At 44.0% G+C, this 25,457-nt stretch overlaps 1 protein-coding gene across 3 annotated transcripts in view; it reads left to right on the top strand.

Moving 5' to 3' along the window:
• Positions 1 to 25,457, top strand: part of EPHA5 (EPH receptor A5) — a 350,419-nt gene that overhangs the window by 21,733 nt on the left and 303,229 nt on the right. For all 3 annotated transcript variants that reach the window (XM_075861931.1, XM_075861939.1, XM_075861921.1), the window contains exon 2: positions 8,852 to 8,916. In XM_075861931.1, coding sequence (XP_075718046.1) covers positions 8,852 to 8,916 — 65 coding nt within the window. The remainder of the gene's footprint in view (positions 1 to 8,851; positions 8,917 to 25,457) is intronic.

Genomic DNA, 25,457 nt, shown 5'->3' with positions numbered 1-25,457 from the left:
ATACATTGCTCATCCATTATAACTAAACTTACAAGAAAAATAAACTGTTCTGAAGCACTTAATAACAGTAATTGCCACTCTGAGAATTCTGGGTGCGAATGCCACCTCCTTGCCAAGAATGTCTATATTGCAACTTGCTATCAATGAAATGTGACAAATTCTTAAAGGGAATGTGTCATGTACTTAATATTAGTTTTATTAATTAGATTTGGGTATATAGATGGTAAATAATGTGTTTTGTCTTTTTTTTTAAAAATGATACAGCTATTTATATTTTAGTTATAAAACCTACCCGGGGCGGCCATATTGGAGACGGACGCATGATCGCTGGGATGCGCGTAGTAGGAGTCTGCTGCTGGGTCCAGACCTAGCGCAGTCCTAACAGTGACAATAGTCACTATAGTCACTATAACAGGCTTCCACTGCTGTGCAAGTGGAAGAGAATCATGTAGAAAAAATACAATTACATAATAAAGTCCTCTAATGGTCTTTTTTGAGCTATGAAGAACAGGCCATAATAATATAAAAATAAAATTAAAGAAAAGACTAAAATAAATTAAATAAAAATTACACATAAAATATCCCCCCAGAAAAACGCTCCCCCTACCAATCATTGTTGTAACGCTAGCCCTGACCCAATTACCCTACAATAGGCATGTAATATATCAAAATTTATGGTAGAAAATGATGATCACAAATAAAAAATCTATTGTAGGTAACACTACATTATAACCGGAAAAAAATTTTTGAAACTATAAGGCTGGGTACCCGCAAGCTGCAAAATTTCTGCAATGGAATTCTGTGTGGAAATTCCACAGCATTTGCAGTATCAGCAAAGTGAATAAGATTTGAACAAATCTTATACACACTCTGCAGAAAAAAATCTGCAGTGGAAACGTTCATAAATTGACCTGCGGTGCGGATTTTAAATCTGCATCATGTCAATTTATGCTGCGGAATCGCTGTTCTTCTGTTGTGGGTTTTAATTTAATGGGGCTGTAAAACCCGCAACAAATAGCTAAGTGTTGCGACTTTTGGTTTTGTTCTGTTCTCCGTCCAGGCCGGCCTCCCATTATGCTGTTTCATCCCATGTGACTGCTGCAGCCAATCACAGGCTGCAGCGGCCACATGGGCTGCAGCATCAGCCCAGGAGAGTGGACTGCACGAAGACCACAGGGATGTGGCGCCATGATAACGGCCAGCATAAGTTAAAAAAATTTTTATTTTTTTTCAAGCACTGGTTTCTGCAGCAGAGATTTCACTAAAAAAAACTGCACCACAATTTGGTGAGGCTTTTTGGGCGGTATTCCCTGCAGGTTCTAGGTCGGATATGCTGTGTACTTTTACACAGCATATCTGACCCGCGGGAACATATCCTTACCCTAAAAATCCTAAAAACAGGCTAAAATTATATAAAAATAATAAGGAAAGAAACCTGAATTAATCAGACAAAAAAAAACATTGCAAAAATCAGGTTGCTAGCCCAACAAATGTTATAGCCGTTTAATTAACACATAGTAAAAATGGCTAAACGGTTTATAATCCTTTAGGGCACGTTCAGACGTGGCGGAATTGCTGTTGAATTCCGCTGTGGACAGTCCGCAGTGGAATTCTGCAGCAGCCGTTTTTTACATTTCTTTCTATACATTCTTAGGAAACTTAGTTCAGACGTTGCAGAAAATAACTGTGAAGAAAATCAGGCTGTAGTGCAGAATTTTCTCTCCGCAGCATGCTCATTACATTGCGGAGAAGAAGCGGAATTTCACTGCGGATTTCAGCCTTTGCAATGCAAGAACTGACATCTGTGGCAAGTCCGCTGTGATATCTGCAACGTCTGAATTACCTGTCAAATATGATTCATTGCGTAATTGCCCCAAATCTGCACCAACATTTGCAGCGGAAAAATTCCGCCACGTCTGAACATGGCCTAATTGTCCCAGGTTATATAGCAAAAAATCAACAATGATCAATAAAAATATCTCACACCGTTGAGGAAATTGATCAGTCATACTTACAAATTTGAACCATCTTCTAGCAACGCATGAGAATTTCATCTTCCACTATATTGGTATTAAATGAAGTGGAACAGTATTGCTGCCTGGTCAGACCTTATGGTGATCATACGTTGTAAATGGGCCCTTGCTGTTAGCAACAATTTCAGCTCCTCTTACCGCATAACTAGTTTAAGAGCAGGACGCTCATTGAGACCGTTTGCTAGGCAGCATGACAGCATGAGTGACAGCTAATAGTTGCACTTGTGTTATATCATGGCTGATTTCACAGAAGTACTTCTCACCAGATAGAAAACAAATAGTGTCTACAATCGTTGCTTTTTCATAATGTTAGTAAGAGATACAGGCATGGTTGCGCTTTGCGTTTCCTAAAACGTCAGTGCTTTCTTAAAATAAAATGTAAATGTTACTATATGCCCAGGCAAATGCATAAAAAGAAGCCATAAATGCCACTTTTAAAAAAATACGTATGAAATGGCCTATATATAGACCTTAAAGTGAATGTCCTCCCTTGAAAACCATTTTGTTTTTTATTTCACCTCAATAGGTATAAATACATTTCCTAACATATCTTTATAGGAATTGGAGCGAGACGTAGATTTAAAAGATGACATACTTGCTTCCTGCGGTCACAACTAGAGGGAGTTTAGGAGATTACTGCGTAATTTAGGTCAATAATAAAACAGTATACAGTAAACTCAAAAGCTCCCTCTAGTGGCAGCTGCAGAGAGACAGCATGTAATCTTTTAAATCTATGTCTACGCAGGGAATTTGGAGTTCTGCAAAATAGTGCACTGACCACAATAAAGATATATTACGAGATTAATTAGCACATAATTTTGGATCTAAAGATGATATGATGATAATTGGAGATTCAGTTTAATTAAAATGTGCCCCCTCTATTGGAAGAACTGATGTTTTTCATTCTAAAGTTGTGTTTCAAATAATGTTTTAAAAACAGCGCTGTGTTAGTGAAAAGAAATGGCAAAATAATCTTCTGTAGTAATCTATGCTGCATTCATTGACCCCTTCATCTCCCTCCGAGGCTACTTAATAGACGGGGGTCAAGAAACATCAAGACTTTTCTCCATTTCTGATTAATTCCTCATCTCTCATCTTTCTGTGAACTTGAAATAAAGGTCTGTAATCAATTAAAAGATTTATGTTCTGACATATAAAATCCAGGGTTTAATACTAAACACAATGTTCTTACCATATCTCCTAAAGCTACAGTATGGGACTTTTGTAAAATCAGCTGCTATTTTTTTCGGTCTGTAATGTTTTTCTCTAATGTTGGTGAAATGATTGTGTAATGCATTGTGTTTTTCATATTATTATGTCTTTCCCCAAAGATAAATGGACCCCAAATAACAACGTTAGGGTCCCTTATTATTGCTATTCATGATAAGGAATGGGCAGCACTGTGACTCAGAGCTTAGCACTGTTGCCTTGCAGCACTAGGGGAGTTTAGATTGTGACTACGGGGGACAGGGACCAATGTGTTTGGTGACAAATTCTGTAAAGCGTTGCGTTATATATTGGCGTTATATAAATGAATAAAATAAAAAGAATACAGTTAACCAAATCATGATAATATAATGGGATTATGGTGCCAATGTTTACACGGGTGAAAAATACAGAACATTAACCCCTTAACGCAGCTTGACGTGCACGTCATGGCGCGAGGGTGAATTTATGGGGTGCGCTCTCTACCCTGCGGGTGTCAGCTGTGTATTACAGCTGAAACCCGGCAATAATCGCCAGGAACAGCATTCGCGCTAATGCAACTGCAGCATCTGAGTCGTTGAAAAGAGGGGGGCGGCCACCACGACAGTTCATCACCCCACCTGCAGCGAGATCGGGGGGTACCGATGGTTGTCAAGGACTGGCTCTGCCTCTGGCAGGGCTTAACAGAAGCCGGTAAAAATGACAATATACTGCAATATGTATTGTACCAATGATCGCTGGTTCAAGTCCCATAGGGGGACTAATAGATTGTGTAAAAAAGTTAAAGAGGCTCTGTCACCACATTATAAATGCCCCATTTTGTACATGATGTGATTGACGCTGCAATGTAGATTACAGCTGTGTTTTTTATTTAGAAAAACTATCATTTTTGACGGAGTTATGACCTATATTAGCTTTATGCTAATGAGTTTCTCAATGGACAACTGGGCGTGTTTTACTATGTGGCCAAGTGGGCGTTGTGGAGAGAAGTGTATGACGCTGACCAATCAGTGACCAATCAGAGTCATGCACATCTCTCCATTCATTAACACTGCAGATAGCGATATAGCTATATCGCTATGTGCAGCCACATAAACACACTATAACGTTACTGCAGTGTCATGACAATGAATATACATTACCTACAGCCAGGATGGGATGTGTATTCAGAATCCTGACCACTTCTCTGCATGCACTTCTCTGTGATTTACAGAACAGCACAGTGAGATCCCGCTGTAAATGACAGCTTACAGCGTAATCTCCCATAAAGCTAATATAGGTGAAAAAATGATCGTTTTTCGAAATAAAAAACACTGCTGTAATCTACATCACAGCGCCGATCACATAATGTACAATATGGGCCACTTATAAAGTGGTGACAGAGCCTCTTTAAATAAAGTTTTTAGTAGTGAAAAAAATTTGGACAAAAATTAAATGTTTAAAAAATCCCCCCTTTCCCATTTTTCCTTTTAAGTAATGTAAAAAATAAACAAAATTGGTATCGCTGAGTCCGTAAAAGTCGGAACTATTACAATATAGCTTTATTTAATGCGCACGGTGAACGCCGGAAAAATCAAAAAATATAAAACACCAGAATCGCAGTTTTTTTAGTGGTGAAAATTTTTTATAAAAAGTGATCAAGAAGTCATATGTTGCAAAAAAGGGTACCGATAAAAAGCACAGCTTGTGCTGCAAAAAAAAAAAAGCCCTCAGACTGCTCAATCGACGAAAAAATAAAACAGTTATGGATATCAGAATATAGAAAAAAAACATTAAAAAACCTGTATAAATTTAATATCGCTATCATCGTATTTACCAGCAGAATAAAGTTAAGTTGACGTTTTTACTGCATGGTGAAAGACGTAAAAATGAAACACCAAAGAAAATGGGGGAATCACAATTTTTTCCAATTCCACCCCACTTTTTTTCAGTTTCCCAGTACATCATATCGTACTTTAAATGGTGCCAATAGAAACTACAACTCATCCAGCCTTCACAGCACTTAAAGGGAATGTGTTGCCAGCAAAAACATGTTTTTTTTTTTTTAGTTAAACAATTAGTGTATAGGTGATTAAACATTGTTCTAATTTTTTTTTTTTTTTTTCACGAGTCAGGAAATATTATAAATTGGATTCAATTGGATTCTAATTTATAATATTTCCCATTGCTGGTCACTAGATGGAGCCATTCCCAAAATTGCAGCATTGCATGTGGTAAAGCAACCACATTGCTTTATGCTGCAAAATTGGGTAAAAAGCCCTCGCTCTAGTGAGCTCTTAGCATCCCCCCCTCCTTTATCCTGGCTAGTGCCGGGAGAAACGAGGGGTTTGACGGTCTAACCTCCTACACTGAGCTAACACACAGTGTAGAAGGTTTACATACAGTAGTAAACACACACTGAACACAAACATACATAGAAATCCCTTACCTGCTCCAGTCGCCGTCGCTCCCTCCGGTCCATCCGCTCCGTCTGCTGCCGCTGCTCCATGTGCACAAGTCCGGAAGCCGCGACCGGAAGTAGTAATCTTACTGTCCGGCCGCGACTTCCGGTCCACAGGAAAATGGCGCCGGACGGCGCGCATTTCAAATTGAACTGTGTGGGAGCGGCGCATGCGCCGTTCCCACACAGCGGCGTATATGTTAGTGGATGGAACGGGCCCCGTTCGCAGTCCCTATGGGACTGGAGCTGCCGTATTCCATGTCTGTATGTGTCGTTAATCGACACATACAGAAATGGAAAAAAAAATGGCAGCCCCCATAGGGAAGAAAAAGTGTAAAAATAAAAAAAAGTAACACACAAACACACAAATTAATCCAAACGTTTTTAATAAAGCACTAACATCTTTAACATATTAAAAAAAAAATTGTGGTAACACTGTTCCTTTAATTGACGGAAAAATAAAAAGAGTAATGGCTCATAGAAGGAGGGGAGTGTAAAACGAAAATGAAAAAAAAAAAAGGGGTTAAATAATTTATTATTGTTTTCAAAAGTTTGTCTCTAGATACCCTATAAATGTTATCTACTGGTGTAATCTGCATTCATCAGTTGGGGGTTAAGCTGTTAACTACTAAGGACCCTTTAACACGAAGAGACTTTGTGCTCGGTAAATGACTGCCGATCGACATCACACAGGTATTACCGATCCTTCATCCACACACATTTGCATCTTGTTAGAAGCACATTACCTGTTTACACGGTGAGCTGTGCTGCCAACTAACGACTATTTTTCTGGCCACATAAAAGATTTGATCTGTCGACATACGAGTATTTGCTTGTTTGTCGGCAGATCGCCCGATCATTGGCTCATGTAAAAGGTTTTTAACACAGATTGCAACTTACACCCCATATTAGACCTATTGGACCCGGAGAACTATAGTTAATGGTCTAAAAATAGCATATTTAGACTGATTTGCACATAGGCAAATTATATTGTCATTCGTGAAATCAACAAACTGTACTGACATTCAAGTTTGTATGAATGAAAAGATGAAAAACAAGTTAGATGATAATCTGGTAATGGAAACAAACTTCTATCAGCTACTGGTTGTCAATCATTATCTAGACAAGTGATGATCAGACCACCATATACAGATGTGTCCTTCCTAAACTTTCCTCTTATCTCAACATATCCTGAGATGCGTAGAGCGAGATGACCCGTTTTAAAAAAAAGGATTTTGCGATACTCTGTCACGAGATGTCTATGCTATATGTGTCTATGTGTGGCCACTCAGTGGTTGCGTTGGGAATTGCAGCCTGTCCAGGGTTTTGCTTTTATGTTGCGATATTGTATTAAATTGGTTTACTTAACCAAATTCAAGCAAAGGTAAAGGTGGACCTGGCCCTTGTTTCCATCTGAGAGCCATATATTACATTTCATGATATTTTTCCCTTGTTTACGTTGGAGAGGTGGTCACACATGCACAGTCGTTCACTTTATTACGGAAATACAGAAACAGAAAAGAAAGCACACAATGCTTTCTACTTGTATCCTGTGCTCAGTATAATGAAGGGTGTCACGAGCGGTGGTCCCCCACTTTGAAGTCCATATGCCCTAATAGGGCATATCACCAGGCATTGTCCTGATGGGACAACCCCCTTTAAATCATTTTGTCTATATTAAATCTTAGCAATGCATTTTAATTTCCAGCTCACATTGCCTTGGAACTTTGTGTATATATACATTTAACATCACTCTATTCTTGGAATGACAGATATAAAAATATTATCCTGACAATTGAGGTAATGAATAATGAGACAAGATTAAGGTCAGATAACTTTTGGGTATCGCTTTCTCCAATTTCCTGAGCATTGTAGCAGCATATTGGGATTATAAAGATTGTAAATGAGGGGTAAATGTATATCCTCCATTGTCAATGCTCAAACTATTTGTGACATTACCATGTCATGGTTGGGGCTTCTGGTTTTACATCGTACAAGGCACTATTTACATTTTTTTTTCTCAGATATGAACAAAGTAACCATTTTTATTGTCCCAGTGACATATAAGTGGAAGTCTTATCTTCAAATATATCTTTCAAATATAATACAATACATGCCATATGTCAAGTGTTACAAAAAACAAGTTTTCCCTTATCACAGCAATTGAGCAATTTACAACTCCTACACACATTCCAATTCCATGTATTTTACAAGTCATGGGATAAGACCATGGAAAGCAATTGTAGTGAGTCAGTGAGGGAAACCGCTAGAAATATGACCAGAAGGGCTAAATTATGATGTGACCCTTGAGCATCACATCCATCATTGTGCATAATTGGACAGGCATCTGAGACAATGGGTTGTAAACAGGCTTTTCATGGATATTTATGAAGGTGGGGTATGACTATTTTAGCACCTTAACTGCTCATAGTCATTTTAAAATATGAGTTTACTAAAATTGAACATTCGGGCTAATCTTATATGCAAAATTAAAAATAAAGTGTTTCCCACATTGCACTTTAGATTATGTTAGGCTTTGAGGGACAATCGACACACTACAGATAGGTGGAAGTGGTGTTTCTTCCAAGTCGAATTATTCTAACATCTTCTCATTAAGAATTTGGAAGGTAACCGCAGGCCTTGGAGCCGATGGAGGTCAATCATATCTCAGAAAGGTCTTTCGCCCAGAAGATCTGAAGCTTTACAGATTAGACTTTGGACAGAAATCTAATGTCTAGGGACCAGTCTAGTTAGTAGGGGTGTCAGGCAGTGATAACTGTCGATCGGGTTCCCCTAACCAATTTCCCCAAAGGACAGTTTCCTAGTAATGTCTGATATTGCCCACAGAGATGTAGACAATCACCCCAGGCATGTAAACAAGAAGAAGCCAATGCAATGAAACTAAGCTGTGTGTACAGCTATGATATAATACTGAATACCATTGTGCATGAAACAGTTTTGGTTATGATCCTAAGAAATGGGTTTTGAGCTTGTGAAGATGCTAGTGGCCAAGCTGCCTTACGAAACCTGATATCTGGTGCCATTCGTTTTAATTATTCCAATTGTTATAACTGAACAGCCTTTGAATAACTGAATAATAAACAATGACAGCCAAATATAAAAATTAGTTTATAACAAACAAAATAATGTTTATTTATTTAATTTTTTTCAGTGAACTTACTGGATTCTCGGTCTGTCATGGGTGACCTTGGATGGATAGCATACCCAAAAAATGGGGTAAGGCATATTGTAATGCAAGAATATAACTGTGTGCTCATGAAAAGGCATTTCAAATAAGTTCATTTGTGTTGGCTATAACCTGGAATGTATTAGATGTATTTCCTATGGTGTGAGTCGCATAATTTGCTGCATTTATGCTGTACATGAAGTATCTGTCACAAGTGTCAGATTCTTTTTCTTCACTTTTTTTTATGTTCTGAGATAAATTACTGGTTTGTATCCTTTTAGGAAACATCATTTTATGCTGCATTTGCTCCATGATGGAATTTACTTCTTGCTGTGAGATAGAAAACAGTATTAGACAAAGAGAGCACATTGCATTTATAGAATACAGGAAATGTGGCATAGTGTTAGGCCCACAGTAGATGTTGATTATAATACTAACCTTAAAGGGTAACTAAACTTTCAGAAAACTTCTGACATGTCATAGTAATATGTCAGAAGTTTTGATCGGTGGGGGTCTGAGCACTGAGACCCGCACCGATCGATAAAACGAAGCTGCAGAAGCGCTCGAGTGAGCGCTGTGATGTTTTGTTTCTGATCGGCTTTTCTCGGAAAGCTGATGTAACGTGTACGGCCCATAGACTTTCTATTGAGTCTGTACACCAATTGCTCGGCTTTCCGAGAAAAGACGGTCAGAAACCATTGCCGTTTCATTTTAGCGATCGGTGGGGTCTCAGTGTTAAGACCCCCACTGATCAAAACTTATGAAATATCACTATGACTACGTTTTCAGAAAGTTTAGTTACCATTTAAAACACCATTGAAATGTACCATATCTATAATGTGTATAAACTGGGAAAGGAGGAAAAAAGTAATCTCTTGTGAAGATGCATAGCAAGGGCTCAGGGGCCTACATGCAGCCTATCATGCTATTCTGTAGAGCCCCTAACATGGGGGACTATCACAATGAACATTGTGTTTGTCCTGTATGATTTCTTAAAGAGGTATTCCCACCTTAGACATTTATGCATATCCACAGGATATGCCATAAATGTCTGATAGAGGCAGGTCCCAACTCTAGGATCAACACCTTTCTCGAGAATATGGTCCCTTGACCCTGTGCTACCTGGTATGAGACGGAAACTCAATAGAAAGGTGGCTGGGATTACGGAAAAAATCAAGTTCGCTGAGCAAAGCTTTTTCTGTAACTTCCATAGAAGGGAATTGGAGTTACAGAAATAGTGCAATATATCGAGCTACACTCAGAGGCAGATCTATAGAATCCTAAGGGGGGGCCGAAAAAGTAGTGGGTCAATTCGTACAGTGACAAATTCTGCTTTCTTTGGTCACTCCCCTTAAATATATAAACCCCACCATCAACACAAATTCATGATTTACTCTTTTTTGGCTATCCACTTTTAAGCCTAATTCCGCGACAAAAACTCTCCGTGATCAAATTAACAAGATCTCTAGCTCTAGGGCCGCCTTATTTTACTACTGTCTGCATCTATCTCCTAGTTTAAGCACATAGTCTCTCAATTTTGCTGTGGACAGAGCTATCAATACTGCAAAACTGTCTGCATGGATTGAGCCTCCATGTTCTCTCCCAGGCACATATCTGAATTGTTGTCTGTAAATTATTATTATTATTATTATTATTATTATTATTATTATTATTATTATATTATTATATTATTATTATTATCATCATTATTAGGTCAGTTAAGAGACTTGACTCTCTTATCACTGAGGCAGGAATTGATGTGATTTGATTCACAGATACAGACAGGAGGACATAAATTGGAGCAGAAGAAGACATTACACAAGAAAATAACTGCAATCATGATACATGGCGCGTTGTTTTTGTTACATGAGTCACATGTTGCTTTGTCACAGAACTTAGGCTTTAAGCAGAATACTTTGAGACAGGCTGGAACAACAGCAGCCTTGCATCTCTAGCAACCAGTCTGTCTCAAACTACTCTAGTTTTCATCTCCAGGCTGAATTGGCATTGCGCTGGGGTGTAAGAAGGGTCAAAGATTCTTGACTGTATTGAATCCACAATTTTCTCAATCACCTAATGCCATAGTCATAAAATTTCTTTACATTTTTTTTTTAGATGGGGAAATACAGTAACAATATGCACTTTGGTTCCATTTGTCTAATAATTGGATTTTGTTTAAAGATCAGAAATCATTAATTGTGACAAATATCTGTTCAGAGACAAGTACTTTTTCATAGCAGTTTAGATAAACGATGATGAACAACAAATATATATGAGATTAATAGAGATTAAATCTATCTGTCTGTCTGTCTGTCTGTCTGTCTGTCTGTCTATCTAGATAGATAGATAGATAGATAGATAGATAGATAGATAGATAGGTAGATAGATAGATAGATAGATAGATAGATAGATAGATAGATAGATAGATAGATAGATAGATAGATAGATAGATAGATAGATAGATAGATAGATAGATAATAGATAGATAGATAGATAGATAGATAGATAGATGATAGATAGATAGATAGATAGATAGATAGATAGAAGGTATAGACCCAGGTTTCCAAGGAGTAAGGCCTCATGCACACGACCGTAAAAACACCCGTTATTACGGGTCGTAATTACGACCCGTAATAACGGGCTCATAGACTTCTATTGGCCACGAGTACCTTCCCGTTTTCTTACGGGAAGGTGCCCGTGCCGTTGAAAAAGATAGAACATGTCCTATTTCAGGCCGTAATAACGGCACGGACAGCCCATAGAAGTCTATGGGGCTCCCGTAATTACAGGTGACTACGTGTGTGCACCCGTCATTACGGGAGCTTTGCTAGGCGACGTCGGTAAATAGTCACTGTCCAGAGTGCTGAAAGAGTTAACTGATCGGCAGTAACTCTTTCAGCACCCTGGACAGTGAATTCCGATCAGAATATAGAGCAACCTGTAAAAAAAAAGACGTTCATACTTACCGAGAACTTCCTGCTTCCTCCAGTCCGGTCTCCCGGCCGTTGCCTTGGTGACGAGTCCCTCTCGACATCCGGCCCGACTTCCCTGGATGACGTTTCAGCCTATGTGACCGCTGCAGCCAATCACAGGCCAATCACAGGCTGCAGCGGTCACATGGACTGCCGCGTCATCCAGGGATGTCGGGCTGGATGTGAAGAGAGGGATGCGTCACCAAGACAACGGCCGGGTAAGTATGAATTTCTTTAACTTTTATTACAGAAAGGGCTGTCCCTTCTCTCTATCCTGCACTGATAGAGAGAAGGGGCTGCCGATTACTGCAGTGTAATTTTGCAGCCAAAAACGTGCCCGTAAATACGGGTGGAATACGGGTGACACCGGGCCCGTATGTACAGGCACGAGCCCGTAAATACTGGTGCAAAAAGGGTCGAATACGTGTGACACCGGACCCGTATTTACGCCAGTATTTACGGGTGGGAAAAAATACAGTCGTGTCCATGAGGCCTTAGCAGCACTGAACATGAGCTCCTGAGTATACATCAATATATGCGTTGTAATGAGAAAATGTAAAGCATTACCTGGAAAATACAGACTCCATGGAAGACAGGTGGAAGCAGAACTAAAAGTTCTTCATGAAAAATAAGAAAATAAAAGAATTGAAAGAAAAATTAAGAATTTTGCTTAAAGGACAGACTGCAAACAACAGGGAGCATCAAGTCTGACAGGTTCCAGAGAACTGAGCATTTAAAAGATAAGAACGTCCTGCTACACAACCAACACTAACACAGTCCTACTAGAAATCAAACCTCATAGAAAAAAGGATTTCTCTAAAAAATAGAAAATCACAATTTAGAACAAGAAAAGCAGAATAAAGTAAATGTCCATAAGACGGAGTTTGGGATACGAGATTTAGACAACAGGGGGTCAGGCACCTTGGAGATCACATACTCCGAAGGGCAGAGGAGCATTCAAGTGAAGAAAGCAATAAAAATTTTCACATTTAGACAAAATCCAGACACTTTTTGCTGACTTTACCTTTAAAGAAGAAGACAAGAGGAAAACAAATGTATTATTCTACACTGACCACCCCTCCGCCTGGCACACAGCCTTGTGCCAGCACTGTAAGGATATATCAAAGTGTGGCATCAATCAGGGCCGACAGAGCAGAATAAAAGATGCAGAATATTACAGAAGTATCACAGTTACCATAAATCTATATAATAACGGCACCATTGTGATGCAAGGCAATGAGGACAACCTAGAAGAATTTGAATAAATATTTCCTCATATTAAAGACCAGGCCCAAACTTACAAAGAACAACAAACTCCAGCAACTAAGACCAGGAATGGACATTACTCTACAGAGACAATCTCCAGAGACACCCCTGCTGCCTCATGTCCCAATGTCTCACACCCCTCACCCGGGACTCTGAGATGTTTTATCTCAATTAGAAAGAGACTTTGTACAATTCAAGGAAGAGCTTCAAAGAAATATTGGTGACAAAAACATAAATGACCAAGTAATTAAAGAGATAAATAAACTTAAATATGAACATCAATCAGCTCTGCAGGAAATACGGTGTACACTACGAGAGCTGCAACAAGAAAATGCAAAGCTCAGACAAGAGATAAAAAAATCTAAGAACACAAAGTCTGAACCAGGAGGGGGGTCCAGGAACAAGGGAGAACGCTGACGGAGCGATAGCCAATGACCTGGGCGCTAGTACATCAAATCACCCGAACCCAATAAATGTACCTGAAATTAATGAAAGCAAACCAGGAAAAAACAGACCAATACATGTGGGAACAAAGCCGACCACCAACCAATACTCCAGCACAGAACCACAGCAGCATCCGATAACACCACCAAGCAGGATCCAGGACACAAAGATCAGCCAAGAGACCCGCAAGTCACAATGTTCTGATACTGTCCTAATAATAGACTCAAATGGGAAATACCTTAATATACGGCGACTCTTCACAGGAAAAAGAGTCAGTAAAATTCACGGTGCAACTATTCAACAAGTAACATCGGTCATCAGTAACCCACATTTTACCAATCCAAACCATATTATTGTACATACGGGTAAAAACAACCTCCAGGACCAGCAACAGCAGATTTCAGAACAATTGACCTGAGCAAAGAACGCACAACAAAAGTTCCCCGGTAGAAAAATAATCATATCATCCATGCTCCCAAGAAAATATATACCCAACAAGATCACCCAGGCCATCTACACAGAGCTGGCAGCTAAAATCAGCTCAATGTCAAACACCAGCTTGGCACAACACTCCACCATAGAACATCACAACCTGCACGATGACAAACATCTCAACAAACGAGGGGTCAGCCTTCTGGCCAAAGAACTAAAAGACATTGTGCTGAACAGACTCCCCCAGAGCTGGATCCCACACCAGCCAAAGACAAAAGAACATGGAAACATCACTAACAATGAAAAGACCTGAAACTCCACACACCTCTCTACACTCAGGAGAAAAACCTCTTTACCCAAGGTCAGACCACCAGAAGCAAAAGCCATGGAGGAAATCCCCTGCCATACACAAAGACACACAGAGGAGAGAGATGGAGGATATAAAGACCCTGCTCAGCACTTTATGTAGAAAACTTATGTGACGGTACAACACGAGAACATCCACAACACATCCAGCAGTCACATCTCCAGCCTGTCCTACACAGCGCCGCTCATTACAAGGTATATGGACACACAATGACGTCCTTTATAATCAGCAGCTGGAATATTCAAGGCCTCAACGATCCAGACTTCATGCAAAGACTGAAAAATATTGATATACAAATCATCCTGGAAACATGGACTAGGACAGAGAATGAATCCCTGGTGCCCACTGGATACAGGGAAGTCCCTGCCCTGAAAAATAAGAACATCAAGCAGGGCCAGTGTTCAGGAGGAATATTAGTCTGGTACAAAGAGGAGCTCCATGAGCATATCAAAGCAGTGAAGCTAGGAGACAGCCACATCTGGATAAGAATAGGCTGCTCCATCCTCACCTCTTAGTCTGACATTTACCTCTGCGCAACGTACATCGCACTGCCAGAGTCCCCGTACTCCAACCCAGACAGCGCTGACATTATACAAAGTTCTCATCTACGGAGACCTCAATGCAAGAACGGGGAGAGAAAAAGACTATCTGACCAATGATGGAAACATCTTCATCTTTGGAACAGAAAGAGAGAAACAGCTATGACAGCACCGTCAACAAAAGTGGGAAAAAACTATTAAATTTATGTTGAAGCTTAGGACTACACATATTCAATGGCTGCACCAAGGGAGACTCTTGAGGAAGGTATACACTAAACTCCCATGTAGGCAGCAGTGTAGTAGACTATGCCATCACGGACATGGACCCTGCAAACATTGGCACACTCAGTCACTCCACAAACGCACCTGATGGATCACAACCAATTACTTTACATTAAAACCACAAATAAACCATCTGCACAAAAACCACATAAGACCGGCCTCTTCAACCTTCCCCCATCTTTTAAATGGTCCAAGATGTCAACTATAAAATATAAAGAGACTATCAACAGATTAGAAATTCAGGAGATGCTTCACAACTTCTACATCAAGGTGTATGAGACAAACCCAGGAGGGGTAAATCAAGCCGTAAAAGACCTAAATAATATATTTTATATCACAGCAGAGGCTTCTGACCTGAAAAGATGTAACTACAAGAGGCCACAAGAAATACATTCCAACGGTGCAAAGAGGTACGGAAGACCCTAAAATCTAGATCCTAGACCCTAAATCTAAAACCTATCAGCCTAGTGTAATGGCAGGGGGTAGGGAGACGGACAAGTGAGCCCTAATCTACCCGCCACTCTGTCCCTGCCTACTTGCAACGACCCGCCCTAGGCGACGGGGTACAACTGGGCGGCGGTCCCTGCGCTCAGTAAGTGCACGACAAACACGACAAACATACAAAGGAACACAAGCAAGGAAAAGGGGCCGTTGCCCACGGCAACACCGTGAGCAACCAGAGTGGTGAACGAGCCGAGTCAAGCCAGGAGTGTGCGAGGTACAAAACGAAAAGCAGAAGAGTAGTCGGTAAGCCAGGGTCTGTATGGAGCAGGATCAAAAATAGCAGGAGCTGTAGCTGGGCCAGGAAACCACAAGGAAAGAATCACAAGCACCGAGGGACAGGAAGTGCAGGCTTAAATAGACCGAGGGCGGGAGCTAGCTGAGTCTGGCCAGGTTACGATAGGCTCTCCCACTCCTAAGCCTGCCAGCCTGAATGGTGGAAGCAGGAGTCAGTCTCAGGGATGTATTCTCAGGTGCTGACTGATTAGTTCTGGGAGTTAACCCCGAAGCTGTGCCTGGCAGATCCTTTACAGTACCCCCCCTTTTATGAGGGGCCACCGGACCCTTTCTAAGTGGACCTGGCTTACTGGGGAAATGCAGGTGGAACCTCCTGACCAATACCCCAGCGTGAACATCCCGGGCAGGTACCCAAGTCCTCTCCTCGGGCCCGTATCCTCTCCAATGGACCAGGTACTGGAGGGAGCCTTGGACCATCTTGCTGTCCACAATCCTGGCCACCTCGAATTCCACCCCCTCAGGGGTGAGGATGGGAACAGGAGGTCTCCTCGAGGGAGCCAATGATGGGCAGCAGCGTTTGAGGAGGGAGGCATGAAACACGTCGTGTATCCGAAAAGACGGGGGTAACTCCAGCCGGAAGGAGACAGGATTGAGGACCTCAATGACCTTATACGGCCCAATAAACTGGGGAGCAAACTTCTTGGACGGAACCTTGAGACGCAAGTTCCTAGACGACAACCACACCAGATCCCCGACCATAAACAGGGGGTTATCAGAACGTTTTTTATCAGCCTGAGTTTTTTGTACGCTCTGGGACACCTCTAGGTTTTTCTGAACCTGGGCCCAGACTGTGCACAGTTCCCGATGAACGACCTCTACCTCGGGATTGTTGGAACTACCAGGTGAAACGGAGGAGAACCGTGGATTAAACCCAAAATTACAAAAAAAAGGAGAGACCCCTGACGAGTTACTGACCCGGTTATTAAGGGAAAATTCGGCGAGGGGAATGAAAGAGACCCAATCAAATTGACAGTCAGAGACAAAACACCTTAAGTATTGTTCTAGAGATTGATTAGTCCTCTCCGTTTGGCCATTGGTTTCAGGATGGAAGGCAGAGGAGAAGGACAGATCAATCCCCAACTTCATACAGAAGGCTCTCCAAAACAATGAAACAAATTGTACCCCTCTGTCCGAAACAATATTGACAGGGACCCCATGGAGACGCAGGATGTGTTTGACAAACAAGGTAGCCAACGTTTTGGCGTTGGGTAGTTTCTTGAGGGGCACAAAGTGGCACATCTTACTGAAGCGGTCCACCACCACCCACACCACCGACTTGCCTTGGGATGGAGGCAAATCGGTGATAAAATCCATGGAGATGTGTGTCCAAGGTCTCTGGGGAATGGGCAACGAACGCAGTAAGCCCGCTGGTCGGGACCTGGGAGTCTTGGACCTAGCACAAACCTCACAAGCGGCGACGTAGGCCTTAACGTCTTTAGGCAACCCAGGCCACCAATAATTTCTGGAAATGAGGTGTTTGGTACCCAGGATGCCTGGATGGCCAGATAGTGCGGAGTCATGATTTTCCCTAAGTACCCTTAGCCGGAATTGCAGGGGAACAAACAGCTTGTTCTCAGGAAGGTTCCCGGGAGCTGCAACTTGATCAGCAGCAATATCAGAGACTAAGTCAGAATCGATCGAGGAAATGATTATACCTGGAGGCAAAATACAAGCAGGATCTTCCTCCGAAGGAGGGCTGGCCATGAAGCTACGCGACAGTGCATCAGCCTTAATATTTTTAGACCCAGCCCTATAGGTAACCAAAAAATTGAATCTGGTAAAAAATAACGCTCATCGAGCTTGTCTCGGGTTTAGCCTCCGGGCAGATTCTAGGAAAACCAGATTCTTGTGGTCGGTAAGGACCGTTACCTGGTGCCTAGCCCCCTCCAGGAAGTGGCGCCACTCTTCAAATGCCCATTTAATTGCTAAGAGTTCGCGGTTGCCAATATCATAGTTACTTTCAGTTGGCGAAAACTTCCTGGAGAAGTAGGCACAGGGGCGGAGATGGGTGAGGGAGCTGGTACCCTGGGACAAGACAGCCCCCACTCCCACCTCAGATGCGTCAACTTCCACGATAAATGGCTCCATTTGGTTGGACTGAACCAGCACCGGGGCCGAGACAAAGCACTTCTTAAGGACCTCAAAATCCTGGACAGCCTCAGGAGGCCAGTGGAGGAGATCAGCACCTTTGCGAGTGAGGTCCGTAAGGGGCTTAGCGATGACCGAGAAGTTAGCAATAAATCTCCTGTAATAATTAGCGAACCCCAAGAAGCCACCGAGGGACAGGAAGTGCAGGCTTAAATAGACCGAGGGCGGGAGCTAGCTGAGTCTGGCCAGGTTACGATAGGCTCTCCCACTCCTAAGCCTGCCAGCCTGAATGGTGGAAGCAGGAGTCAGTCTCAGGGATGTATTCTCAGGTGCTGACTGATTAGTTATGGGAGTTAACCCCGAAGCTGTGCCTGGCAGATCCTTTACACCTAGACAGAATCTCACCAGAAATGATAAAATACAGCCCGCCAAAAATACAGACCCCAATAGAAAAACGATTCAATATTGTGCTGAGTGTTGGCTACTTCCCTCAAATCTCGAACCAAGGCCTTATATCACCTATACACAAGAGTGGGGACAGGTACGACCCAGCCAACTACCAAGGGATATGGGTCAGCAGCAACCTGGGGAAACTGTTCAACATCATCATGGAAAAGAGAATCCTCAGCTTCCTCAGCCAGCACAATGTCCTCAACCAAAGCCAAGCTGGGTTCTTGCCAAACCACCGCACCACTTACCATATCTACACCCTGCACAGCCTCTTCAATTTCATGGACTACAAAAAGGTCACCGGGCCTATTCCTTAAATTACAAAAGGGTGGAATAGGAGATAAAACCTATGATGTCATCAGAAGTTCCTATACTGAGAATAGATGCAGCGTGAAGGTGAATGGGAGAAGAACGACTTATTTCCAGCAGAGCCGAGGAGCTAGATAAGGCTGCAGCCTCAGTCCAACTCTCTTCAACATCTACATCAATGAACTGGCCACAGCTCAGGAATCCTCTGCAGCACCAGGTCTCACCCTCCATTACACCCAGGTGAAGTTTCTGTTGTATACAGATGACCTTCTGCTACTGTAACCAACCGAGAAAGGCCTTCAAGACAACCTGCAAATTCTGGAAAAATTCAGCTCCACATGGGCACTACCCGTCAATGCAAAGAAAACCAACATCATGGTGTTCCAGAGGAAAACTCAAAATCCTCCAGGCATCCTTCCTTCACGCTAAATAACTGCCCACTTACAGCGACCAACATGTACACCTACCTGGGCCTATTAATTCACCAATCAGGAAGCTTTATACAAGCCATAGAGATGCTGAAAGGCAAGGCGTGCAAAACCTCCTATGCCATTAGAAGAAAACTGTATCATCTCAAACCACCAGTGACGGTCTGGCTTAAAATCTTTGACTGCATCATCAACCCAATCCTTCTGTATGGCAGTGAAGCCTGGGGTCCAGACACATACCCAGATTGGTCAAGGTGGGATTCCTGTCCAACAGAAATATTCCACCAGGAATTCTGCAAACACCTTCTCCAAGTTCATCGGAGTACCTTAAATAGCGCCTGTCGAGCCGAACTGGGCAGATTCACACTACACCTCACAATCCAGAAGAGGGCGCTATCATTCTGAGCCCACCTACATAACAGCAGACAAAGCTCCTATCACTTTAAAGCCTTTCTACACCAAGGGGTCCCAGGTAAACCAGGCACCCCGCAACATTTCACCCTGACCCAGCCTCACAAAAGCCGAAATCAGGAAAATAATAAACAATGGCCAAGAGGAGTATATCAGTGACTGGAGAAATGACATAAAAACATCACAGAAACTGACAATATACCGGAGTCTACAGAGAAAATATAAACTGGCTGTAATGGTGGGGGGGGTAGGGAAACGGACAAGTGAGCCCTAATCTACCCGCCACTCTGTCCCTGCCTACTTGCAACGACCCGCCCTAGGCGACGGGGTACAACTGGGCGGCGGTCCCTGCGCTCAGTAAGTGCATGACAAACACGACAAACAAACAAGGGAATACAAGCAAGGGAAATGGGCAGTTGCTCGCGGAAACACCGTGAGCAACAGAGTAGTGAACGAGCCGAGTCAAGCCAGGAGAGTGCGAGGTACAAAGCGAAAAGCAGAAGAGTAGTCGGTAAGCCGGGGTCTGTATGGAGCAGGATCAAAAGGTAGCAGGAGCTGTAGCTGGGCCAGGAAACCTCAAGGAAAGAATTCACAAGCACAGATGGACAGGAAGAGCAGGCTTAAATAGACCGAGGGCGGGAGCTAGCTGAGTCTGGCCAGGTTGCGATAGGCTCTCCCACTCCTAAGCCTGCCAGCCTGAGTGGAGGAAGCTGGTGTCTGTCTCAGGGATGTACACTCAGGTGTTGACTGATTAATTCTGGGAATTAACCCCGAAGCAGTGCCTGGCAGATCCTTTACAGTACCCCCCCTTTTATGAGGGGCCACCGGACCCTTTCTAAGTGGACCTGGCTTACTGGGGAAACGCAGGTGGAACCTCCTGACCAATACCCCAGCGTGAACATCCCGGGCGGGTACCCAAGTCCTCTCCTCGGGCCCGTATCCTCTCCAATGGACCAGGTACTGGAGGGAGCCTTGGACCATCTTGCTGTCCACGATCCTGGCCACCTCAAATTCCACCCCCTCAGGGGTGAGGACGGGAACAGGAGGTTTCCTCGAGGGGGCCAAGGACGGGGAGCAGCGTTTCAGGAGGGAGGCATGAAACACGTTGTGTATACGAAAAGACGGGGGTAACTCCAGCCGGAAAGAGACAGGACTGAGGACCTCAATGACCTTATACGGCCCAATAAACCGGGGAGCAAACTTTTTGGACGGAACCTTGAGACGCAAGTTCCTGGATGACAACCACACCAGATCCCCGACCACAAACAGGGGGTTAGCAGAACGTCTTCTATCGGCCTGAGCCTTCTGTATGCTCTGGGACGCCTCTAGGTTCTTCTGAACCTGGGCCCAGACTGTGCACAGATCCCGATGAACGACCTCCACCTCGGGATTGTTGGAACAACCAGGTGAAACGGAGGAGAACCGTGGATTAAACCCAAAATTACAGAAAAAGGGAGAGACCCCTGACGAGTTACTGACCCGGTTATTAAGGGAAAATTCGGCGAGGGGAATGAAAGAAACCCAATCAAATTGACAGTCAGAGACAAAACATCTTAAGTATTGTTCTAGAGACTGATTAGTCCTCTCCGTTTGGCCATTGGTTTCAGGATGGAAAGCAGAGGAGAAGGACAGATCAATCCCCAACTTATTACAGAAGGCTCTCCAAAACAATGAAACAAATTGTACCCCTCTGTCAGAAACAATATTGACGGGGACCCCATGGAGACGCAGGATGTGTTTGATAAACAAGGTAGCCAACGTCTTGGCGTTGGGTAGTTTCTTGAGGGGCACAAAGTGGCACATTTTACTGAAGCGGTCTACCACCACCCACACCACCGACTTGCCTTGGGATGGAGGCAAATCGGTGATAAAATCCATGGAGATATGTGTCCAAGGTCTCTGGGGAATGGGCAACGAACGCAGTAAGCCCGCTGGTCGGGACCTGGGAGTCTTGGACCTGGCACAAACCTCACAGGCGGCGACGTAGGCCTTAACGTCTTTAGGCAAACCAGGCCACCAATAATTTCTGGTAATGAGGTGTTTGGTACCCAGGATGCCTGGATGGCCAGATAGTGCGGAGTCGTGATTTTCCCTAAGTACCCTTAGCCGGAATTGCAGGGGAACAAACAGCTTGTTCTCAGGAAGGTTCCCAGGAGCTGAACCTTGATCAGCAGCAATTTCAGAGACTAAATCGGACTCGATAGAGGAAATGACTATACCTGGAGGCAAAATACAAACAGGATCTTCCTCCGAAGGAGGGCTGGCCATGAAGCTACGCGACAGTGCATCCGCCTTAATATTTTTAGACCCGGCCCTATAGGTAACCAAAAAATTGAATCTGGTAAAAAACAACGCCCATCGAGCTTGTCTCGGGTTTAGCCTCCGGGCAGATTCTAGGAAAACCAGATTCTTGTGGTCGGTAAGGACCGTTACCTGGTGCCTAGCCCCCTCCAGGAAGTGGCGCCACTCTTCAAATGCCCATTTAATGGCTAAAAGTTCGCGGTTGCCAATATCATAGTTACACTCCGTGGGCGAAAACTTCCTAGAAAAGTAAGCACAGGGGCGGAGATGGGTGAGGGAGCTGGTACCCTGGGACAAGACGGCCCCCACTCCCACCTCGGACGCGTCAACCTCCACAATAAATGGCTCCCTTTGGTTGGGCTGAACCAGCACGGGGGCCGAGATAAAGCACTTCTTGAGGGTCTCAAAAGCCTGGACGGCCTCAGGGGGCCAATGGAGGACATCAGCACCCTTGCGAGTGAGGTCCGTAAGAGGCTTAGCGACGACCGAGAAGTTAGCAATAAATCTCCTGTAATAGTTAGCGAACCCCAAAAAACACTGTAGCGCTTTCAGGGAGGCAGGTTGGACCCATTCAGCCACAGCCTGAACCTTGGCAGGGTCCATGCGGAATTCATGAGGAGTGAGGATTTGACCTAAAAATGGTATCTCCTGTACCCCAAATACACATTTTTCGATTTTGGCAAACAGTTTGTTTTCTCGAAGGACCTGGAGCACTTTCCTGACATGCTCTATGTGGGAGGACCAGTCCCTGGAAAACACCAATATGTCATCAAGGTACACTACAAGAAATATCCCCAGGTAATTTCTCAAAATCTCATTTATGAAGTTCTGGAAGACCGCAGGGGCATTGCACAACCCAAAGGGCATGACGAGGTATTCGAAATGGCCTTCGGGCGTGTTAAACGCAGTCTTCCACTCATCCCCCTCTTTGATGCGAATAAGGTTATACGCCCCCCGTAGATCCAATTTAGAGAACCATTGGGCCCCCTGAACCTGATTAAAGAGATCAGGAATCAAAGGAAGGGGATACTGGTTCCTTACCGTGACCTTATTCAGGCCACGGTAGTCAATGCATGGCCTAAGACCCCCATCCTTCTTCCCTACGAAGAAGAAGCCAGCACCTACCGGAGAAGAAGAGGGACGAATGTAACCCTTGGCCAGGGATTCCTGGATATACTCCCTCATGGCTTCACGTTCGGGACAAGAAAGGTTAAATATCCTACCCTTAGGAAGCTTAGCTCCTGGTACCAATTCGATAGCGCAATCGTATTCTCTATGAGGCGGTAATACTTCGGAGGCCTCTTTAGAGAAAACATCAGCGAAGTCCTGAACAAACTCGGGTAGCGTATTCACCTCCTTAGGGGGAGAAATAGAATTAACAGAAAAACATGACGTACAACATTCATTACCCCATTTGGTTAGCTCCCCAGTATTCCAGTCAAACGTAGGATTATGCAACTGCAACCAGGGAAGACCTAGAACCAAATCGTACGATAATCCCTGCATCAATAGTACAGAGCATTGCTCCAAATGCATGGAGCCAACAAGGAGTTCAAAAACAGGGGTATGCTGTGTAAAATAACCATTAGCAAGAGGAGTGGAGTCGATACCCACTACCGGAACAGGTTTAGGCAAATCAATCAGAGGCATAGCGAGAGACATAGCAAATTCCACAGACATGATATTAGTAGAGGACCCTGAATCCACGAAGGCACTGCCGGTAGCAGACCTACCACCAAAAGAGACCTGAAAGGGAAGCAATATCTTAGTACGTTTCATATTTACGGGAAATACCTGTGCGCCCAAGTGACCTCCCCGATGATCACTTAGACGCGGGAGCTCTCTGACAGCATTCTTACGCTTGGGACAGTTGTTTACTTGATGCTTGACATCCCCACAGTAGAAGCAGAGACCATTCTTCCTGCGGAATTCTCTACGTTGTTGAGGGGACACGGAGGCCCCGAGTTGCATAGGTATTTCTGAGTCTTTAGGGGAGAAACGAAGCAACGGGACTTCGGGAGGCATCATGGGGGAGTCGGAGGAAAAAACACATAAACGTTCACGTTGTCGTTCCCTGAGACGTCGGTCAAGTCGTACCACTAAAGCCATAACCTGGTCTAAGGAGTCAGAAGAGGGATAACTAACTAGCAGGTCTTTCAGGGCATTCGACAGACCCAACCTAAACTGGCACCTTAAGGCAGGGTCATTCCACCGAGAAGCTACGCACCACTTCCTAAAGTCAGAGCAATACTCCTCAACAGGTCTCTTACCCTGACGTAAGATCACCAGCTGACTCTCGGCAAAGGCAGTTCTGTCAGTCTCGTCATAAATAAGTCCGAGGGCAGAAAAGAAACAATCAACGGAGGAAAGTTCAGGGGCGCCAGGAGCCAAGGAGAAGGCCCACTCTTGGGGCCCTTCCTGGAGCCGGGACATAATTATACCCACCCGCTGGCTCTCAGAACCTGAGGAGTGAGGCTTTAAGCGAAAGTAAAGCCTACAACTCTCCCGAAAGGAGAGAAAAGCCCTCCGGTCACCTGAGAACCGGTCGGGCAACTTGAGGTGGGGTTCAAGGGGTGCGGTGAGGGGAACTACCAAGGTAGCATCAGGCTGGTTGACCCTCTGAGCCAGGGCCTGGACCTGTAGGGAGAGACCCTGCATTTGCTGAGCCAGGGTTTCACGGGGTTCCATAATGGTGTCAGGGACCAGGGTAGACTAGGTATAGGGCTTGTGAATTTGTAATGGTGGGGGGGGTAGGGAAACGGACAAGTGAGCCCTAATCTACCCGCCACTCTGTCCCTGCCTACTTGCAACGACCCGCCCTAGGCGACGGGGTACAACTGGGCGGCGGTCCCTGCGCTCAGTAAGTGCATGACAAACACGACAAACAAACAAGGGAATACAAGCAAGGGAAATGGGCAGTTGCTCGCGGAAACACCGTGAGCAACAGAGTAGTGAACGAGCCGAGTCAAGCCAGGAGAGTGCGAGGTACAAAGCGAAAAGCAGAAGAGTAGTCGGTAAGCCGGGGTCTGTATGGAGCAGGATCAAAAGGTAGCAGGAGCTGTAGCTGGGCCAGGAAACCTCAAGGAAAGAATTCACAAGCACAGATGGACAGGAAGAGCAGGCTTAAATAGACCGAGGGCGGGAGCTAGCTGAGTCTGGCCAGGTTGCGATAGGCTCTCCCACTCCTAAGCCTGCCAGCCTGAGTGGAGGAAGCTGGTGTCTGTCTCAGGGATGTACACTCAGGTGTTGACTGATTAATTCTGGGAATTAACCCCGAAGCAGTGCCTGGCAGATCCTTTACACTGGCGCCATATCTGGAGAAACTGCCAAACGTGAGAGACAGACAGATCCTGAGTCAGTATAGACTGAGTGCCCACAATCTAGTCATCGAATCAGGTTGGCACATACAGACCTACAAGCCCCGGGAGAGTAGACTGTGCTAACAGTGCGACCAGGAGGTCGTGGAGGATGAGGCCCACTTCCTGCTACACTGCTCCAAATACT

The sequence above is a fragment of the Rhinoderma darwinii genome, chromosome 1 (genome assembly GCF_050947455.1).
Source record: "Rhinoderma darwinii isolate aRhiDar2 chromosome 1, aRhiDar2.hap1, whole genome shotgun sequence".
In the NCBI taxonomy this organism is placed as follows: domain Eukaryota; kingdom Metazoa; phylum Chordata; class Amphibia; order Anura; family Rhinodermatidae; genus Rhinoderma; species Rhinoderma darwinii.
This window is presented reverse-complemented; position numbering and strand designations above follow the sequence as displayed.